Genomic DNA, 16844 nt, shown 5'->3' with positions numbered 1-16844 from the left:
ATCCTTGGGTAAGGGGGGGGGGGGTTCTTAGTTGATGTCATTAAAATGAAGAAACTTGAGCCTAACAATGGAAGTTACATGAATCAAGACAGTACTAGTAGTATACAATTAACAGTAAGGAACCAATCTCCATATGGTATGTCAATTCTATTTGACATTTCAGGGTTTGGTTACAATACTACTCTAAATAACTGATTGCTTTCTTTCTACTTTGAACCTTAGATACATACATGCAGGCATTTCATGGAAAATGTATATTGTTGTTTTAGCCTGACCACCCAGGAGATGTGACTACCAGCTCTTTTTAATTGCCACTTTTACTCAGTGGTTAGGTTTTTCATGCAGCGAGCTGGTTTGGAATTTCTGCTACTATATTCTTCCAGCTTTCATGATCTTCCGATTCTCACAATTCATGACTTTGTTCACATACATACACCTTGGGAAAATTTAGCTGTTACAATTCATGGTCAAATACAAAAAACAATTTATTTAGGAACAATTTGAAATACATTGGTCATTTCTTACTTAGTAGAATGTTAGTCAAAAATATGCCCTCTCTAATCCATTCAAGCGATTGTGTAATTAAGTAAGTAAGTAAGTAATTCTTTATTGCTATCGTATCCCATTTGAGATCTTGACATAAAGTCAAAAACATGTAATAATAAAAAAAAAAAATGAAAATAAAAGGAAATACTAAAAATACTGTAAATGAATGAAATAAAGACATATCTCACAATAAGAGATAAATGAATAATTGTAATATAATGTAAATAAATGTGAATCTGTGTTTCGTGGTTTTTTTTTTGAGGCAGCTGGTACTGAAGTTATTGTTTAATTTTTTGCTCCCTAAGCATAAAGCAAGTATAAATGTGTTTTGAAACGTCTTTAATTATGTGATCGTTTTTATTATTTAATATGTTTATTAATGTCTCTCCATACATTTTATGTTTAGTAAAAAGGCTTGTTCTTTCTTTATCATATAACTGGCACGTGAAAAGGAAATGTTTCTCATCTTCAATTTCTCCAAGATCACAGACAGGGCATATTCTATCAGAGATGGAAATGTTTTTGTATCTGCCTGATTCAATCTGTAAACGGTGGGCACTTATTCTAAGTTTAGTCATTGCAGCACGATATAGTGGATTTTTAATTATTTGGAGGTATTTCTCAAAAGAAAAATCAGTTTTTAATTCTCTGTATGTTCTCAATTTGTTTTTGTGATGCACGCCCTTATCATCGTCAAACAATTTTATTGTGTATGTCTAAACAAAAATATACAGCATAGAAAAAGATATAGTCTTTGTTGGTACTTTTTTTTTATGTCCTAAACACTGCACATACCAAACAGATGGGTGAATTATGTGTTAATGAAAATAATTTCATGGAAGGGAAAAGAAAAAAAAAAACCATTTAAATGTATTAATTAAAGTTGATGATGCAGTAAAGAATGTGGAGATTTATGAATATAGTACATCCCTTAATTTCAATAATTTAAATGGAATGAAAAACAATTCAGATATGTGATTATATCTGCAAACAGATATGTTCCAGAAATGCTGAAGCACATATAGAAAACATAGTTAAACTCTGGTGACCTTGCCCTTTGTTATATAATATCATTCCCTTTATCATAGTTTGTTTCAATATTAATATGCATTGTCATAATTAATTTTGAATACAAACATGCAGTCTACCAGATGTCCTTGATAGATGTAAATATCTTACAAAAACATTGGTGCCTAATTTGTTTATTTATTTTAAGGGACACAATTTCCAGCTTTATTCAAAGTAATTTGGATATTTTAGTATAAAAACATCTCAGAAAAAAGTGCTGCATTTAGCTGTGAATAGATTCATAAAACATGCAAGATAACAGAAAATCTTAGCTGGCTTTTGTCCAAGTATTTTGTACAGGTGTCAAAAATTAATGATTCACTGAGATAAATATGTACTGCCTTATTACCAGGGTATATTCATTGTGTGACTACTTTATTATTTGAAAAGTAAAAAAACGCCCTCTATGAATAGCTATCATGTTGCAAGCTCTGCTTTGTATGCAAATCAACTTAAATAGTTAATTGGTGTCCAGTGGAGGGAGAAGTCAACAGTACTGTTGCTTCCTGAGAATCTACATCTTCAAACACTGCAATCTTTGTTTTTGAAGTTCATTTTTAAATTAGTATCATAAAAACTCTATCATTCTGTTCTAATAGCTGAAAAAAATTCCTGTGAATTTTCATTTGTCAAATGAATTGTCAAATAAAGAATACATATTTTTGAGTACAATTTTCTTTTCAAAATGTGGATGCAACGTTTTGCTTTTATGTATTATTTATGTATTGTTTTTGATTTGATAACTTTGGACTAAACAGATTTTTTAATTAGCTTCAGATCTTGATCAAAGTTTGGCACCCCGTTCAAAGGACTGCTTATATTGATTTTCTGACATCTTGTTTTCTGTAAAGATTTTATTGGTAGGTTTGCAAATGTGTATCAGACTGTGCAAAAACTCTCTCCATGAGTTGGTTTTAAAACCCGGTATAGTATTCCCATGGAACTTGGGAGATACATTACCAAGGATATTATTACAAGATAAATGATTTGCTACATTGAACACAAACAATGCATATTTCTACTGGGATCAGTGACCACCTGAACATGTATCACTAATGATCAGTCAAATGATCAGAAACAGTCAAAATATTTTATCAGATTTTCTCAATTTTGCATGATATTTTCATACAGGACATCTGTCGTTCATACTCAGGGAAGACTTTATACTGAAGAATAAGGTTACTAAGTTTGATAAAGTTTGGAATAAAATTAGTAAAGTTATTGTGCACACAATAACAATTATCAACGACGATGACGACAACACCGGACAGAATTTTTCCCCTTAATATACCTTTCCTCTCCATCTTTGATGGTACGGGCAAAGTAATAAAAATACTGTGCCTGCCAGTTGAATATTTAGAATCCAATCACAACAGAAATAGATATACGTAGGTAATAACTCATTGTTTATGATATTAACACAATGTGTGAATCAAATATGTCTGGGCATGCTCGAGAATAGTTGGTTAAATTTCATTAACACCTCACCTAAATATATGAAGAAAACATGAACCTATTGTATTAAATTTCAATAATTGTATGTGAGAAACAGGAAGAACACTTGCTGACTACATGTACATACATGTACTTATGTTTTAAAATGAGCCTGTTTTAGTGTCAAACAGTGTTCTCCCCAGGCCTTTCAAGCACTGCGGGCCCGCGTCGCTTAGACAAACAGCTGCGTCGCTTTTGTTTCGCCCGCGATCCTTGAAATCCTGCCCGCGATGCTCATTCACGTTGTATTGTTTACAAGTGTCAGCCTCATCTAGCACATCTTTAAAACAATAACATGTATTGATCGAAAGGTAATCCCGCCTTTGTACATAGTTACCCTTACAAAAACAGTGATAAAAACGGAAGTCTACAAGAAGTTACCAAGTCTATCAAGGGTGCGGAGCTGGCAAACCCAAAATTCTAGGGTAGTAATAATTTGCCCATTGCGTCGGGATGGTCTATCCCGAGTTGCTGCACTGCGGTTAATTGCGTTTTTACTACTTCATCGCCAGTGACACTAATTACCAAGAATTAAAAAAACAAGTGAAATTGAGTCGCATTGGAAAAAAAAACTGTAAATAAATTGAAGTAAAAATTATTCAACTGCAGACGAGACGGACTAGGAAAAAACGAACCCTGACCTCTAGAAATACCTCATTCATAGTGCGTCATTACCGAGGAACGCCACCCTAAGGCGACATAACGCATGTAGTGACATCACAACCGATGCATGCTGGTACTACAAACCCCACTTTTATCACAGTGAACAGATCTGCATAAAATCAAATAAAAAATGTCCATAATAAAAGTTTCTTGATTTTTGTCACCATTTTAGTACCAAAACATTCCTGTAAAATTGGGATAAAATAGTACCAAAACATTCCTGTAAAATTGGGATAAAATAGTACCAAAACATTTCTGTAAAATTGGGATAAAATAGTACCAAAACATTCCTGTAAAATTGGGATAAAATAGTACCAAAACATTTCTGTAAAATTGGGATAAAATAGTACTAAAACATTCCTGTAAAATTGGGATAAAATAGTACCAAAACATTCCTGTAAAATTGGGATAAAATAGTACCAAAACATTCCTGTAAAATTGGGATAAAATAGTACTAAAACATTCCTGTAAAATTGGAATAAAATAGTAACAAAACATTTCTGTAAAATTGGGATAAAATAGTACCAAAACATTCCTGTAAAATTGGGATAAAATAGTACTAAAACATTCCTGTAAAATTGGGATAAAATAGTACCAAAACATTTCTGTAAAATTGGGATAAAATAGTACCAAAACATTTCTGTAAAATTGGGATAAAATAGTACCAAAACATTCCTGTAAAATTGGGATAAAATAGTACCAAAACATTCCTGTAAAATTGGGATAAAATAGTACCAAAACATTCCTGTAAAATTGGGATAAAATAGTACCAAAACATTTCTGTAAAATTGGGATAAAATAGTACTAAAACATTCCTGTAAAATTGGGATAAAATAGTACCAAAACATTCCTTTAAAATTGGGATAAAATAGTACCAAAACATTCCTGTAAAATTGGGATAAAATAGTACCAAAACATTTCTGTAAAATTGGGATAAAATAGTACCAAAACATTTCTGTAAAATTGGGATAAAATAGTACTAAAACATTCCTGTAAAATTGGGATAAAATAGTACCAAAACATTCCTGTAAAATTGGGATAAAATAGTACCAAAACATTTCTGTAAAATTGGGATAAAATAGTACCAAAACATTCCTGTAAAATTGGGATAAAATAGTACCAAAACATTTCTGTAAAATTGGGATAAAATAGTACCAAAACATTCCTGTAAAATTGGGATAAAATAGTACCAAAACATTTCTGTAAAATTGGGATAAAATAGTACTAAAACATTCCAGTAAAATTGGGATAAAATAGTACCAAAACATTCCTGTAAAATTGGAATAAAATAGTACCAAAACATTTCTGTAAAATTGGGATAAAATAGTACCAAAACATTTCTGTAAAATTGGGATAAAATAGTACTAAAAACATTCCTGTAAAATTGGGATAAAATAGTACTAAAACATTCCTGTAAAATTGGGATAAAATAGTACCAAAACATTCCTTTAAAATTGGGATAAAATAGTACCAAAACATTCCTGTAAAATTGGGATAAAATAGTATCAAAACATTTCTGTAAAATTGGGATAAAATAGTACCAAAACATTTCTGTAAAATTGGGATAAAATAGTACTAAAACATTCCTGTAAAATTGGGATAAAATAGTACCAAAACATTCCTGTAAAATTGGGATAAAATAGTACTAAAACACTGGGATGAAAAAATTATTTTTATTTGTGTAATCTTATCTGAGGTCATGTATTTAGGACTAGTGTTACTGGTACATCATATGGTATTCATGGCAAATATTTTATGTCATGTAATCAGAATACAGAGTAAGTAAAAAGTCATGTATATTCTGATTGCATGTAACGCATGTCAATTACAGACAATATTTATATATGATGAAGAGTCAAGATGTTATGAGATCTGTTGGTATTTGAGAATCTGGAACATGTATGCATACCAATGTGAATGAACCCATGTGAAATTAGAAAGAGAAGATAATAAAAATTATATACTTCTGGAGCTGTTGATTAATTACACAAAACATTAAATCTATACGGATGAAGTCATTAAAGCATCAACTCATGGCAGCTTTTATGAGTTCCATAACCCAAACTCAATAAAATAAAAACTTGTCCAAATACAGTTTAATCAACACAAGATTTTTATAGAGTGTTGAATTTGTTATTTCACATATTCACATCGATAATATTTAGCAAATCCCAATGTATCAGCGAAAATAATTGTAACCCAGTGAATAATTAATGTATCAACAGTGAACAGCTGGATGGAACGTGAAGAACACATAAACACATAAAATAATTACGAGAGTACCAACACGTGTATTTTCTATCATTTATGTACAAAGAATGAACCTATGTACCTGTCATAAATTATGTACATGCTTCTACAGTTACCAACTAACAGATGCAGCCTCTCAGCTGAGATAGCTTAGAGAAGCATACAATGTCAATAAAATTATTAAAAGTAAATGGTTTAAAAACCTTGATTTGATATTAAAAAATATAAACCATTCTTATCTTTTAAATGAAACAAATATTATCTCATTATCAAAATTAAAAACAATTGATGAAAAATTAAAAAGAGTTAACAACTGAGTGGAAAAATGAAATGAATAAAGACAACAGGAAAAAATCAAATTCTAAAAATAAACTCCCTAACTTTTTAAAACCAAAATAGAACAAGAAAACTACTTACCGGGTAATAATTATGAAAAACAGTGAACTTTGCAAATCCTTTAGAAATTTAGAAAATTTAGACTTAGCAACCACTGTCTGAAAATTGAAACAGGCCGGCATACAGGATTGGATTTTAAAGACAGAGTCTACAGTATGTGTGACAATGACCATGTTGAAGATGAACAACATTTTGTCATAAATTGACCTCATTACAATGAAATAAGATTAAAACTTTACCTTGAGCTAATAAATGTATACCAAATTTTGACAAATTTAGTAATGAAAATAAATACATATCATTACTAAGTGACGAGAAAATGTCAATTCCTTTAGCACAATATTTAAAAAACTGTTTTTAATATAAGACTGCAGCACCAACATAAACTAAGCCAGTAACACATTGCTTGTATACAAATTTTTATAATATTTTTTTCTTTATGCTTTTTGATTCTTTACTTTTTATGTAGTTATTTTTCTTTTACTAATATTTGATTTGTAACCCTTTTCATCCCCTCCGGGGGATGTTGTGTGTTAATAAATAAATAAATAGAAAAAAAACGCTTGTTACCTTTAAGAAACAACTTCAGAAAACAAAAGCAAAGTTTGCGACATTATTGAAATTGTAGACTGTATGACAGTTGAAAATAACTTCCATTCCTTGTCCATGTAGTAAATTCAGAAGTAACAACTTCATAATATCACTGTGAACTGTCCAAGTACTAGGCCTACTTTCAACAGTACATATATTTTTGGCCACCAGATTGCCAAGTACTAGGCATACTTTCAACAGTACATATATTTTTGGCCACCAGATTGCCAAGTACTAGGCATACTTTCAACAGTACATATATTTTTGGCCACCAGATTGCCAAGTAATAGGCATACTTTCAACAGTACATATATTTTTGACCACCAGATTGCCAAGTACTAGGCATACTTTCAAAAGTACATATATTTTTGGCCACCAGATTGCCAAGTACTAGGCATACTTTCAACAGTACATATATTTTTGGTCACCAGATTGCCAAGTACTAAGCATACTTTCAACAGTACATACATTTTTGGCCACCAGATTGCCAAGTACTAGGCATACTTTCAACAGTACATATATTTTTGGCAATCAGATTGCCAAGTACTAGGCATACTTTCAACAGTACATATATTTTTGGCCACCAGATTGCTTTATATTTCTTTTAGATAAATATTGAGTATTAATTTCATGAATTTGGTTACACTGACATTGTTTGTAATTGAAGCATATGACTCTACTATTATGGATTGCTGCAGGAGTTGATAGACTTTGTTTACCTTGAATCTTGTTGACAAATAAAAGGAACACATACTCTGAACACTGACTTAGTGACAGCAGCCTGTAGTCAAGTCCAGATTAGAATATATGTGAGGGAGATACAAATTCTAGGTTTACAAAATGAAGTTGCTACATTGTCTCTGCCAGACAAATTTGATAAGGTCTAGAGCAGTAGTAAAAATGTTACAACAGATAAAGAAAACAAAGACAGACATTTGGAGAATGCCAACAACATCTTTCAAGTGAAAATAGATCTCCAATATCTTGTATACTATCCTTAGCAACAGATGTTACCAAGTTATATATATATCTGTAAAATAAGCAAGCCAAGATTTCATATGACCTCAATTGATGACACACTTGTAAGTGGGTTTTTATGTGCTATTGGTAAGCATTGTATAAATAGTTAGTGTCATCTTATTAATCAAAGTTGATTTATTAAGTTTTAAGTTTCATGAAACTGTCTACTTCTATGTATTATTGTGAGGTGAAGGACTAATGTGGTGTCCATCTGCCAATTGATATAAACATGGGATGACTGGATACAAATAAACATGTGCAATCAGTAGTAAAAGCAATTTACATTTATTTAATAATTTTTTGCTTCACAGTTCTGGTATTGTAGTTATTTAGTTCAAAAGCTGATGATAGTTTTAAACTTGATTGCTACGTGTGAGCTCACATTTCAGTAATTACATATTGCACTGTAATGCAGCGTCTTTTATTTAAAGTCTATTTGTTCAATGTAACCATTTTGAGCATTTATTAAATAAGAAAAAAGGTAAAATGATGATTGCTAAGTCATAAATAAAGAATGTCAGCTGGTAGAAGCTGGAAGAAAAGTTGCATTGCATATTGGGAAAATGGTTATACACCTTTTCATTGGTCAAGCCATTTTTGAAAGGGGAACGGTAGGCAAGAATATCTGCACTACTGTTTCAGTCTTTGATACCTCATTAGTTTGTCTGTAAAATAATAGGTTCGTTATAATTTGTAATTTCCTAAGGAATCACTAATCACCCTCTTATTCTTATAAACAGCAGGCAATATAGACAATAGACCCACTCATGAGTTGGTGTCTATTTTATTAGTGAAAGGTAATACAACATAATTTAAATCACTTGTGACTTGTACACTATTTCCTTCAGTCTAAAATTGTAAGACGATGACTAAACAGGACATGATCTGTACATGATTGGAAGAGATGTACAGAACATAGCTGCCTCACAGATACCTAATTAAGTAATTCATACATATATTTTATAAATATGCATTTCTAAGTATTTTGCTTTCTGTTTTTTTCTTCTTCTGTTTGTTTTTGTCATGGAATGACAGCCATGCTTTATTGTACTTTGATCTATGTTCATTTGTTAGGATATGACTTCAATAGAAAATATTATTACATTGCACAGACAAAATGCTAATCCACATTCTGTGCATTAATGTGTATGAATACAAATACATACAAACAAACGGTACGCCATATGAACCAATTTTTATGTGTGTACGCAGCCATGAAATATGATATATATCATTTTTGTTCTATTAGTACCACATGTGTTTATGTAAATGACAGTGGTTTAACTGTCTATGGTCAAAATAGGCAATATTTCAATGATATAATGATTTCATAGATAATATAGCATATGTACAGTATATTAAATATGGGGCTGTGTAATATGAATCAAATAGTTGAATTTCCACTATATGTGTACCAGTAATTGTATTGAAATAGCATTAATTTGAATTTATCTGACTTGTAACACATTGCAAGCTGACTTTGATTTTGATACATGTATGTCTATGGAGGCTTTCAGTGGGAGATGTGATAACATGTGAACCTACTACTGTGGAATACTTTATTTTTGCTGGAATTAATTTTCGCTGAAAAGGCTTTTTGGGCGTTTTGCTTGAAATTTATTTTCACTGATTTTTCATGAGTTTAATGTGAAATATAGGAAAAAAAGTATATTCGCTGGATTTTATTTTCACGGAATCATCCCTTCAGCGAAAATAGCGAAAATAAATTCCAAGCGAAAATAAAGTATCCATTTTTAAAGTATAAACCTATTGATAATTTTTTGAGAAAATTGGTCATAAATCACATGACAATGTTCATTGTATAAATTCATGGAGCTATGGTGTATTTTGAGAAACTAATATTTTTCAAAATCACTATTTTTGAAAAACAATTTCATAGAACACAATTGCACTGGCATTTTTTGACAATTTTTAAAAAACAGACTTTTGAAATAATTCAGAACAACAAAAAGTACCCAATCATTCACAGCATATTACTTTTTCAGCCTGCAGACCAACCTACATTTTGAGATATTGCATAATGTCTCTGTCATAGGATCCTATGGTAAAAGCGTTTATTACTGACAAAATGGCCACTTTCCACTAAAATACAATAAAAAATTAGTCTTGTGCATTTATGAGGAAGCTTCTAACAACATTTTGAAATGGGATCTATCGAGGATGCTTTGTTTGGAAAATTATAATATTGTGTTAATTGAGTTATCCACGGCGTGTGCATTATGGCTTCCATTGCCATGGTTACTGTGAGTAAGCATTTTGTTCATTACTACTGGCATAAAACAAACTATTACGTAGTATAATTAGATAATAGATGGGTCGATCCCGTTGTAGAGATTTCTTTGGTCGAGGTGGAATTTGACTTACCTGAGATATCTGCAATTAGCAATTATAACACGTAATCCCAAGAAAATAACACAACATACTTCATCCTGTCATACTTTTCGAAATATACTCTCACGAAGGACAGCACAAATCTGAAGAAATAATTCGAACACCGTGAAAAGAATTTTGAAAGGGAATCTTATTAGCGAAAATGAAAAACAAAAAAGTATCCCTAAGTTGCTCTCTATTATTTTTTATTTTTTAGTGTTATTTCAAAATAGAGAAAAAAATAGTTACACATTCAAAGATGTATATATATATGTACAATATATAGAGATACAAAATGCATAGAAAACTTTGTGAAACTGTGATATACTTGTGAAATTAATTGTAGGGGGAGCATAACACCCCCTAGCATAGCACCAACAATATTACAATGTTTGGCTTAAGCATAGCGCCCTCAGTTTCCGGTCGTTTTAATTGACAGGAAAAGTTAAAATTACGCGGATTTCAAGAATTAAGTATATGCATTGCTTGTCAATTTTATGACTTGCAAGGTAGTTCATTTTTTTATTAATGAATATACCAAGAGTTTTAAAAACAATGTTTGCAGTAAATGAATCTTTTGTGAACGAAGTAAAGTTTTCACTACATGTTTGATGGCGCTATAACGTTCGAGCCATAACATTCGAACGTCTAGCTTAGCAACAAAACATTCGAACATTGGCTGTTGTTTACGTCGAGTTTTCCGCCAAAATTCATATTATTTCCAAACGGACCACTGTCTGGACGCTCCATAATGACTACCTTGAACCCTAGCAGGACGATTAATAACTCGGATGGTAAATGTTTACTGGAAAATTGGGTTGAGGAGGTGAGTAAGAAATGTAGACGGCAACGATTAACAAATTCGATTATAAGTTAGTAATATTACAGCTTGTGAAATCAATTTACCCCTACCTCTGATCCCAACTTCAACCAGACTCCTACCCTCCATTGCCCCCTCACATTAATTGTATGCTCTACTTGAGAACAACTGTAGTTATCGGGAGGGGCATACACAACCGAATAGGGGGCTGGAGGATTTGAGTAAAGGGGTGGCGGTACATTGGAATATTTATAATGTACTACCATTTGAGTTTTCCAATCATCGCATGGCAATGAATATAACTTATAATAATTATTTCAATGTTGTTCTTTAATAATGTACATGTATGTTGTCAATGAAGGCTATAACCATAATGCTGGAACACATTCTGCCACCATGACCATGTGAAAGTTGCAGTCAAATAACAGTACGTTGTAGAGCTGTATTTGGACCTATTGTGTGCTCTGAATAGATGTAAATTGTGGGAATTATGCAATACATGTTTAATTTTCAATGCTTTTTAGAGCATTCAGTATTCAGTGACTGCCATACATATTTACGTTTGTAAGAATGCAAAATTAACTTTTTCTAGTGAAAACATAGTAATTTGCACCGCTGTAATGTACTGTAAAATGACTAATTTTCACTGGGTTTAAATTTCACTGATTTACTATTTCAGGCATATTCAGTGGGTTTTTAAATTCACGGTTTCGTCATTTAGATAATGTGTTCTATGCTAAATTTTACATGCATTTTCCAGTCAGCGAAATAAGCTAAATTAAAACCCAGTGAATAATTACCCCCTTTACAGTAATTGTTATATAACTGCTGATAATAAACTGTCAAGCATATTCCTTGGATTTGTATGTAGTAAATATGTCTTCCAGTGTTGATGTTCCCGTAAGACATATTTTTCGGCCCTGGCATCATTTTCCAGATATATCTGGAACTGTTTTGTTCAAAATTTGTACATAGACAAGTCATATTGCAATACATATGCACATCAATTTCTTTTTTGTTTGATTGACTTTTGACTGGTTACCAGTTTTGTCTACAAACTGTTTAACAGGCATAACTTGGTCAATTTTATTCAAACTTTATTATTCAAAAGAAAGAAAATATTTTATCCCAGCATGGTATTAGGTGACAAAGTGTACGTCATGACAGTGTCACAGATTCTACATTTATTAACATTGAAATTGAATGAATTATGGATATCATTTTAAGTAATGTCTTGTTTTCTGTACTGTATAGTACATGTAGTTGTTTGTCACAATCTCTCATTCTTTTCTGACATTTTCTTTTCTTATAGAGGAGTACCAGAGATCTTGGTTTGGATGACAAGAGTAAAGACAGTACAAACATCAAACAATTAGGTGTCAGAGGTCATAGCGGTATTCTTACCACTAATAATGAGGCAAAACAAGAAAAAATATCAACATGTATGGATTCATATCGACCACCTGAAAGCCCTGGTGTCAGATTAGTTGGTAAGTTTAAACCATTCTGTCTTGTAGTATTTACATTGCTTATATTTTTGCTTTTATATTCTATAGCTTCACCCAGAGTAGGATGAAAAGCTTGGTCCACCCACAGTCCGGATGTAATAAAGAGTTTAATTTCATAGACAAATTTTGTTTACGTTCAGACAGCAGTTGTGGAGTTTTGACAGGAGTGTGGGCATGGCAATCATGCCTCGTAAAAGGTTTCTCTGGTATGTTTTCAGCACTGGTTGAACTACATGGTTTATCTTTATGCACTTCATGGATTTCTTCCTCAATGACGTCTTTTAAAACAAAATCCCAATCAATGTTGTCATCGTCGAATTCGACAAAATCGCCGTAAGCCTTCCACATGGTAATGTTGTGATCGGTGTGCTGGTAATGACGCATGCGCAATGACCCAAATCGCTAAGTGTCATGGTAACTTCCAGTGGGTTAATGATATGCACGACTACATCAATGGGAGTTTATTTTCGGGATAACTTGGCGTAAGGTGTCAACGATTTATTTGCCCGTTACGAGGGTTAGTACAATAGAATACTAAGCGTTTCCAGACCGGTGATAGAGGGACTGTGGTCCACCAAACAGACTGTTTTTCAATCTGGCTTGCATAAAGTCTCAGGATTCATATTTATATCTGTCATTGAAAAAGAATATTTCATTTGAAATGTCTAGTTACATGTATATTAAATAATTATCAAGGACTATGATTACCTACTACCATTTTCTATATATTATATCGGTAATTATCATTCAGTCCTAGCAGCTTTCACCAATTAAAAAAAGTCTCAGGATTGAATGGGTGTAAGAGCAATGTGAAATTTAAAATTCAGAAAGGATAATGTGAATCAAAAAATTAATATCCCTCTCAAATGTACTAATCTTTAATATTTCAATAACAAATTCATTTTTTTTAGGTAAAAAGCAACAAATGTTGGAAAAAATGTTGTATGAAAAGGTCAGTCAAGAAGTGCATGAAGAATTCAATCCTCCTCCTCCAGAACCAGAATATGTTTCAGTGACAAAAAAAGACTTTACTGTAGAAGGCTTTGTATCTGAGTCACCGGAGCCAACAATGGATCATAATGTAGAAACAGAACAACCAATCACATTCTGGTCAGATCACAAGATGAAAATAACTGTGAGTATTCACATTAAGAGCCACAGTGTTGTGTACATACATACTGCATGTAAAATCATTGTTTATTATTAAAACAACTTTGGTATTTTGGTGCTGGATTAATTAAATATTTCAATGTACAATTCATATGGGCAGATACAATTGTAACCTTAACCTTGAAACCTTTCCTCTTCCCACAGGTTCACTGTATTTAATAACATGTTTATTTCCATATTTTTTCTTCAGGGTGTATCGCAAATCAAGACACATGACACTCCATTTAGGAAAAATGATGCTTTCAGCAAACCAATTGAAGAACGTTTTGATGAAGCACATCCTTATGAACTTGAGCAATACCCTTGGATGTGAGCGTTACAACATCTTTCGTCCTTATTTTATATTGAGATTAATAAATACTTAAATATTATTTGGTGAACCATCCATTGTGTGATTTGAAACATTGTATATATTATGTATTAAAATAATCATGTAAGTGAAACCTAGTGAATATTGTACCAAGTTCCATACCTCTATAATCAATTGCTAGCAAATAACACCGAATAAACGGCAAGGTAAAGACTATGTCTAATTATAGTAAACACGTCCTTACCTTGCCGTTTATTCGGTGTTATTTGCTTACTTTACTTCCTATGTCGACAGCAACTATGAGTAATCAATTGCTATATCCATTTGTAAGCAAATGTCACATCAACACTTGCTGTTCTCATTGTACTTGATATCAAAACTATTGTAATTCATATTTTGCTCACACTGTAAAACTGGATATTTTCAAGCCATTTTCACAGAATTTTTAGAGAACAAGCATTTTAAAATGTTTATGCCATAATATGGACATCTGTGAATTTATTTACATTGTAAAGTTTTTGAGTGCCCTATGTTACAGAAATAAATCTGACGTCTAATCAAAACTGCTTTGTATTTTTACAATAGTGGTCGACACAAATAGCATGTAGTACAGTATGGTTCAGAAATACTGTACACATGCCAGGCAAACAAACTGCCTTCTCAAATTTGAAAATATAACTGGGCAAATTCTATTCAGTATTTTTCAACAAAAAAGAAAAGAACAATGTTATTGAAATGTGAGAAAGAAGTAAACCAATACGATATGTGATGTACTGAAGATTGGAATTAATTTTAGATTACCTATCATTGGGTGTAACAAGTGATCTTAGGTGTACAGGTGATATGTAATATTAATGTTGTGATAGCTGGTGTGGTATGAAACTGACAATGTTTCTTCTTTGAACTGTCTTTAGAGGGCTAAAAGTGAAGAGCCACACATTTTGCATGTCAGGCAGGTGTTCTTTAGGCAGTGAGTCTCTGGGTGACGAGACTAGACTTTGGTACAATCATTTGACATGATACTCATGATAATGATTTCCATGTCTATTTTTTGAACCAATCATATGAAGTATATTCTGTTAGTATGCATGTAAACACCAGAACTTGCTTTACATGTCAAGTACACTGACTACGATACTGAGGTTTTTTTTTATAAAACATTGAAAAGGAAAAGCTGTGTAGTCTATCTTTACACCTGTTTAGGCAAAGAAACTCTCCTTACACCTACCTGGTTGGCCATGGAGCTCACTACACACCTTCCTGCTTGGCCATGGAGCTCCACTTACACCTCCGTGGTTGGTCCATTGAGCTCACTACACACCTTCCTGGTTGGCCAGTGAGCTCACTACACATTTTCCTGGTTGGCCATGGAGCTCCCCTTACACTTTCGTGGTTGGTTATTGAGTTCACTGCACACCTTCCTGGTTGGTCATTGAGTTCACTACACACCTTCCTGGTTGGTCCATTGGGCTCACTACACACCTTCCTGTTTGGTCCATTGAGCTCACAACACACCTTCCTGTTTGGTCCATTGAGCTCACAACACACCTCCCTGCTTGGCCATTGAGATCCCCTTACACAACGCTGGTTGGTCCATCAAGCTCACTGCACACCTCCCTGGGTGGTACATTGAGGTCACTACACACCTCTCTGGTTGGCCATGGAGATCCCCTCACACCTTCCTGGTAGGGCAGTTGAGCTCATTACACACCTCTCTGGCTGGGAATTGAGCTCACTACACACCTTCCTGGTTGGTCCATTGAGCTCACTACACACCTTCCTAGTTGGACATGGAGCTCCCCTTACACCTCCGTGGTTGGTCATTGAGCTCATTACACACCTTCCTGGTTGGCCAGCGAGCTCACTACATACCTTCCTGGTTGGCCATTGAGCTCACTACACACCTTCCTAGTTGGACATGGAGCTCCCCTTACACCTCCGTGGTTGGTCATTGAGCTCATTACACACCTTCCTGGTTGGCCAGCGAGCTCATTACCCACCTTTCTGCTTGGTAAATTGAGCTCACTACACACCTTTCTGGTTGGCAATGGAGTTCCCCTTACACCTCCCTGGTTGGCCATTGAGCTCACAACACACCTGCCTGGTTGGACATTGAGCTCACTACACACCTTCCCGGTTGGCCATTGAGCTCACTACACACCTTCCTTGTTGGTCCATTGAGCTCACTACACACCTTCCTGTTTGGTCCATTGAGCTCACGACACACCGCCCTGCTTGGCCATTGAGATCTCCTTACACAACGCTGGTTGGTCCATTGAGCTCACTGCACACCTGCCTGGTTGGCCATTGAGCTCACAACACACCTTCCCGGTTGGCCATTGAGCTCACTACACACCTTCCTTGTTGGTCCATTGAGCTCACTACACACCTTCCTGTTTGGTCCATTGAGCTCACGACACACCGCCCTGCTTGGCCATTGAGATCTCCTTACACAACGCTGGTTGGTCCATTGAGCTCACTGCACACCTGCCTGGTTGGACATTGAGCTCACTACACACCTTCCCGGTTGGCCATTGAGCTCACTACACACCTTCCTTGTTGGTCCATTGAGCTCACTACACACCTTCCTGTTTGGTCCATTGAGCTCACGACACAC

At 33.7% G+C, this 16844-nt stretch overlaps 2 protein-coding genes across 2 annotated transcripts in view; one reads left to right on the top strand and one right to left on the bottom strand.

Moving 5' to 3' along the window:
- LOC102808073 (peptidyl-glycine alpha-amidating monooxygenase-like) overlaps positions 1-10585 on the bottom strand; it is a 48443-nt gene extending 37858 nt beyond the window's left edge. Inside the window, exon 1 of the mRNA XM_085507229.1 lies at positions 10414-10585. The gene's annotated coding sequence lies outside the window, so the exon portion shown is untranslated. The remainder of the gene's footprint in view (positions 1-10413) is intronic.
- A 472-nt stretch (positions 10586-11057) lies between these two features.
- On the top strand, positions 11058-14369 carry LOC100375146 (sperm-associated antigen 8-like). Its single transcript, XM_002739331.3, has 4 exons — positions 11058-11245; positions 12552-12729; positions 13659-13882; positions 14108-14369. The coding sequence occupies exons 1-4, from the start codon at positions 11171-11173 to the stop codon at positions 14228-14230; spliced, it is 600 nt and encodes a 199-aa protein (XP_002739377.1). The 5' UTR covers positions 11058-11170; the 3' UTR covers positions 14231-14369.
- Positions 14370-16844: the final 2475 nt, after the last annotated feature.

This window comes from Saccoglossus kowalevskii, chromosome 13 (genome assembly GCF_978046115.1).
Source record: "Saccoglossus kowalevskii chromosome 13, keSacKowa6.1, whole genome shotgun sequence".
In the NCBI taxonomy this organism is placed as follows: Eukaryota; Metazoa; Hemichordata; class Enteropneusta; family Harrimaniidae; genus Saccoglossus; species Saccoglossus kowalevskii.
The sequence above is the reverse complement of the archived record's forward strand: the minus strand, read 5'-3'. Positions and strand labels throughout refer to the sequence as shown.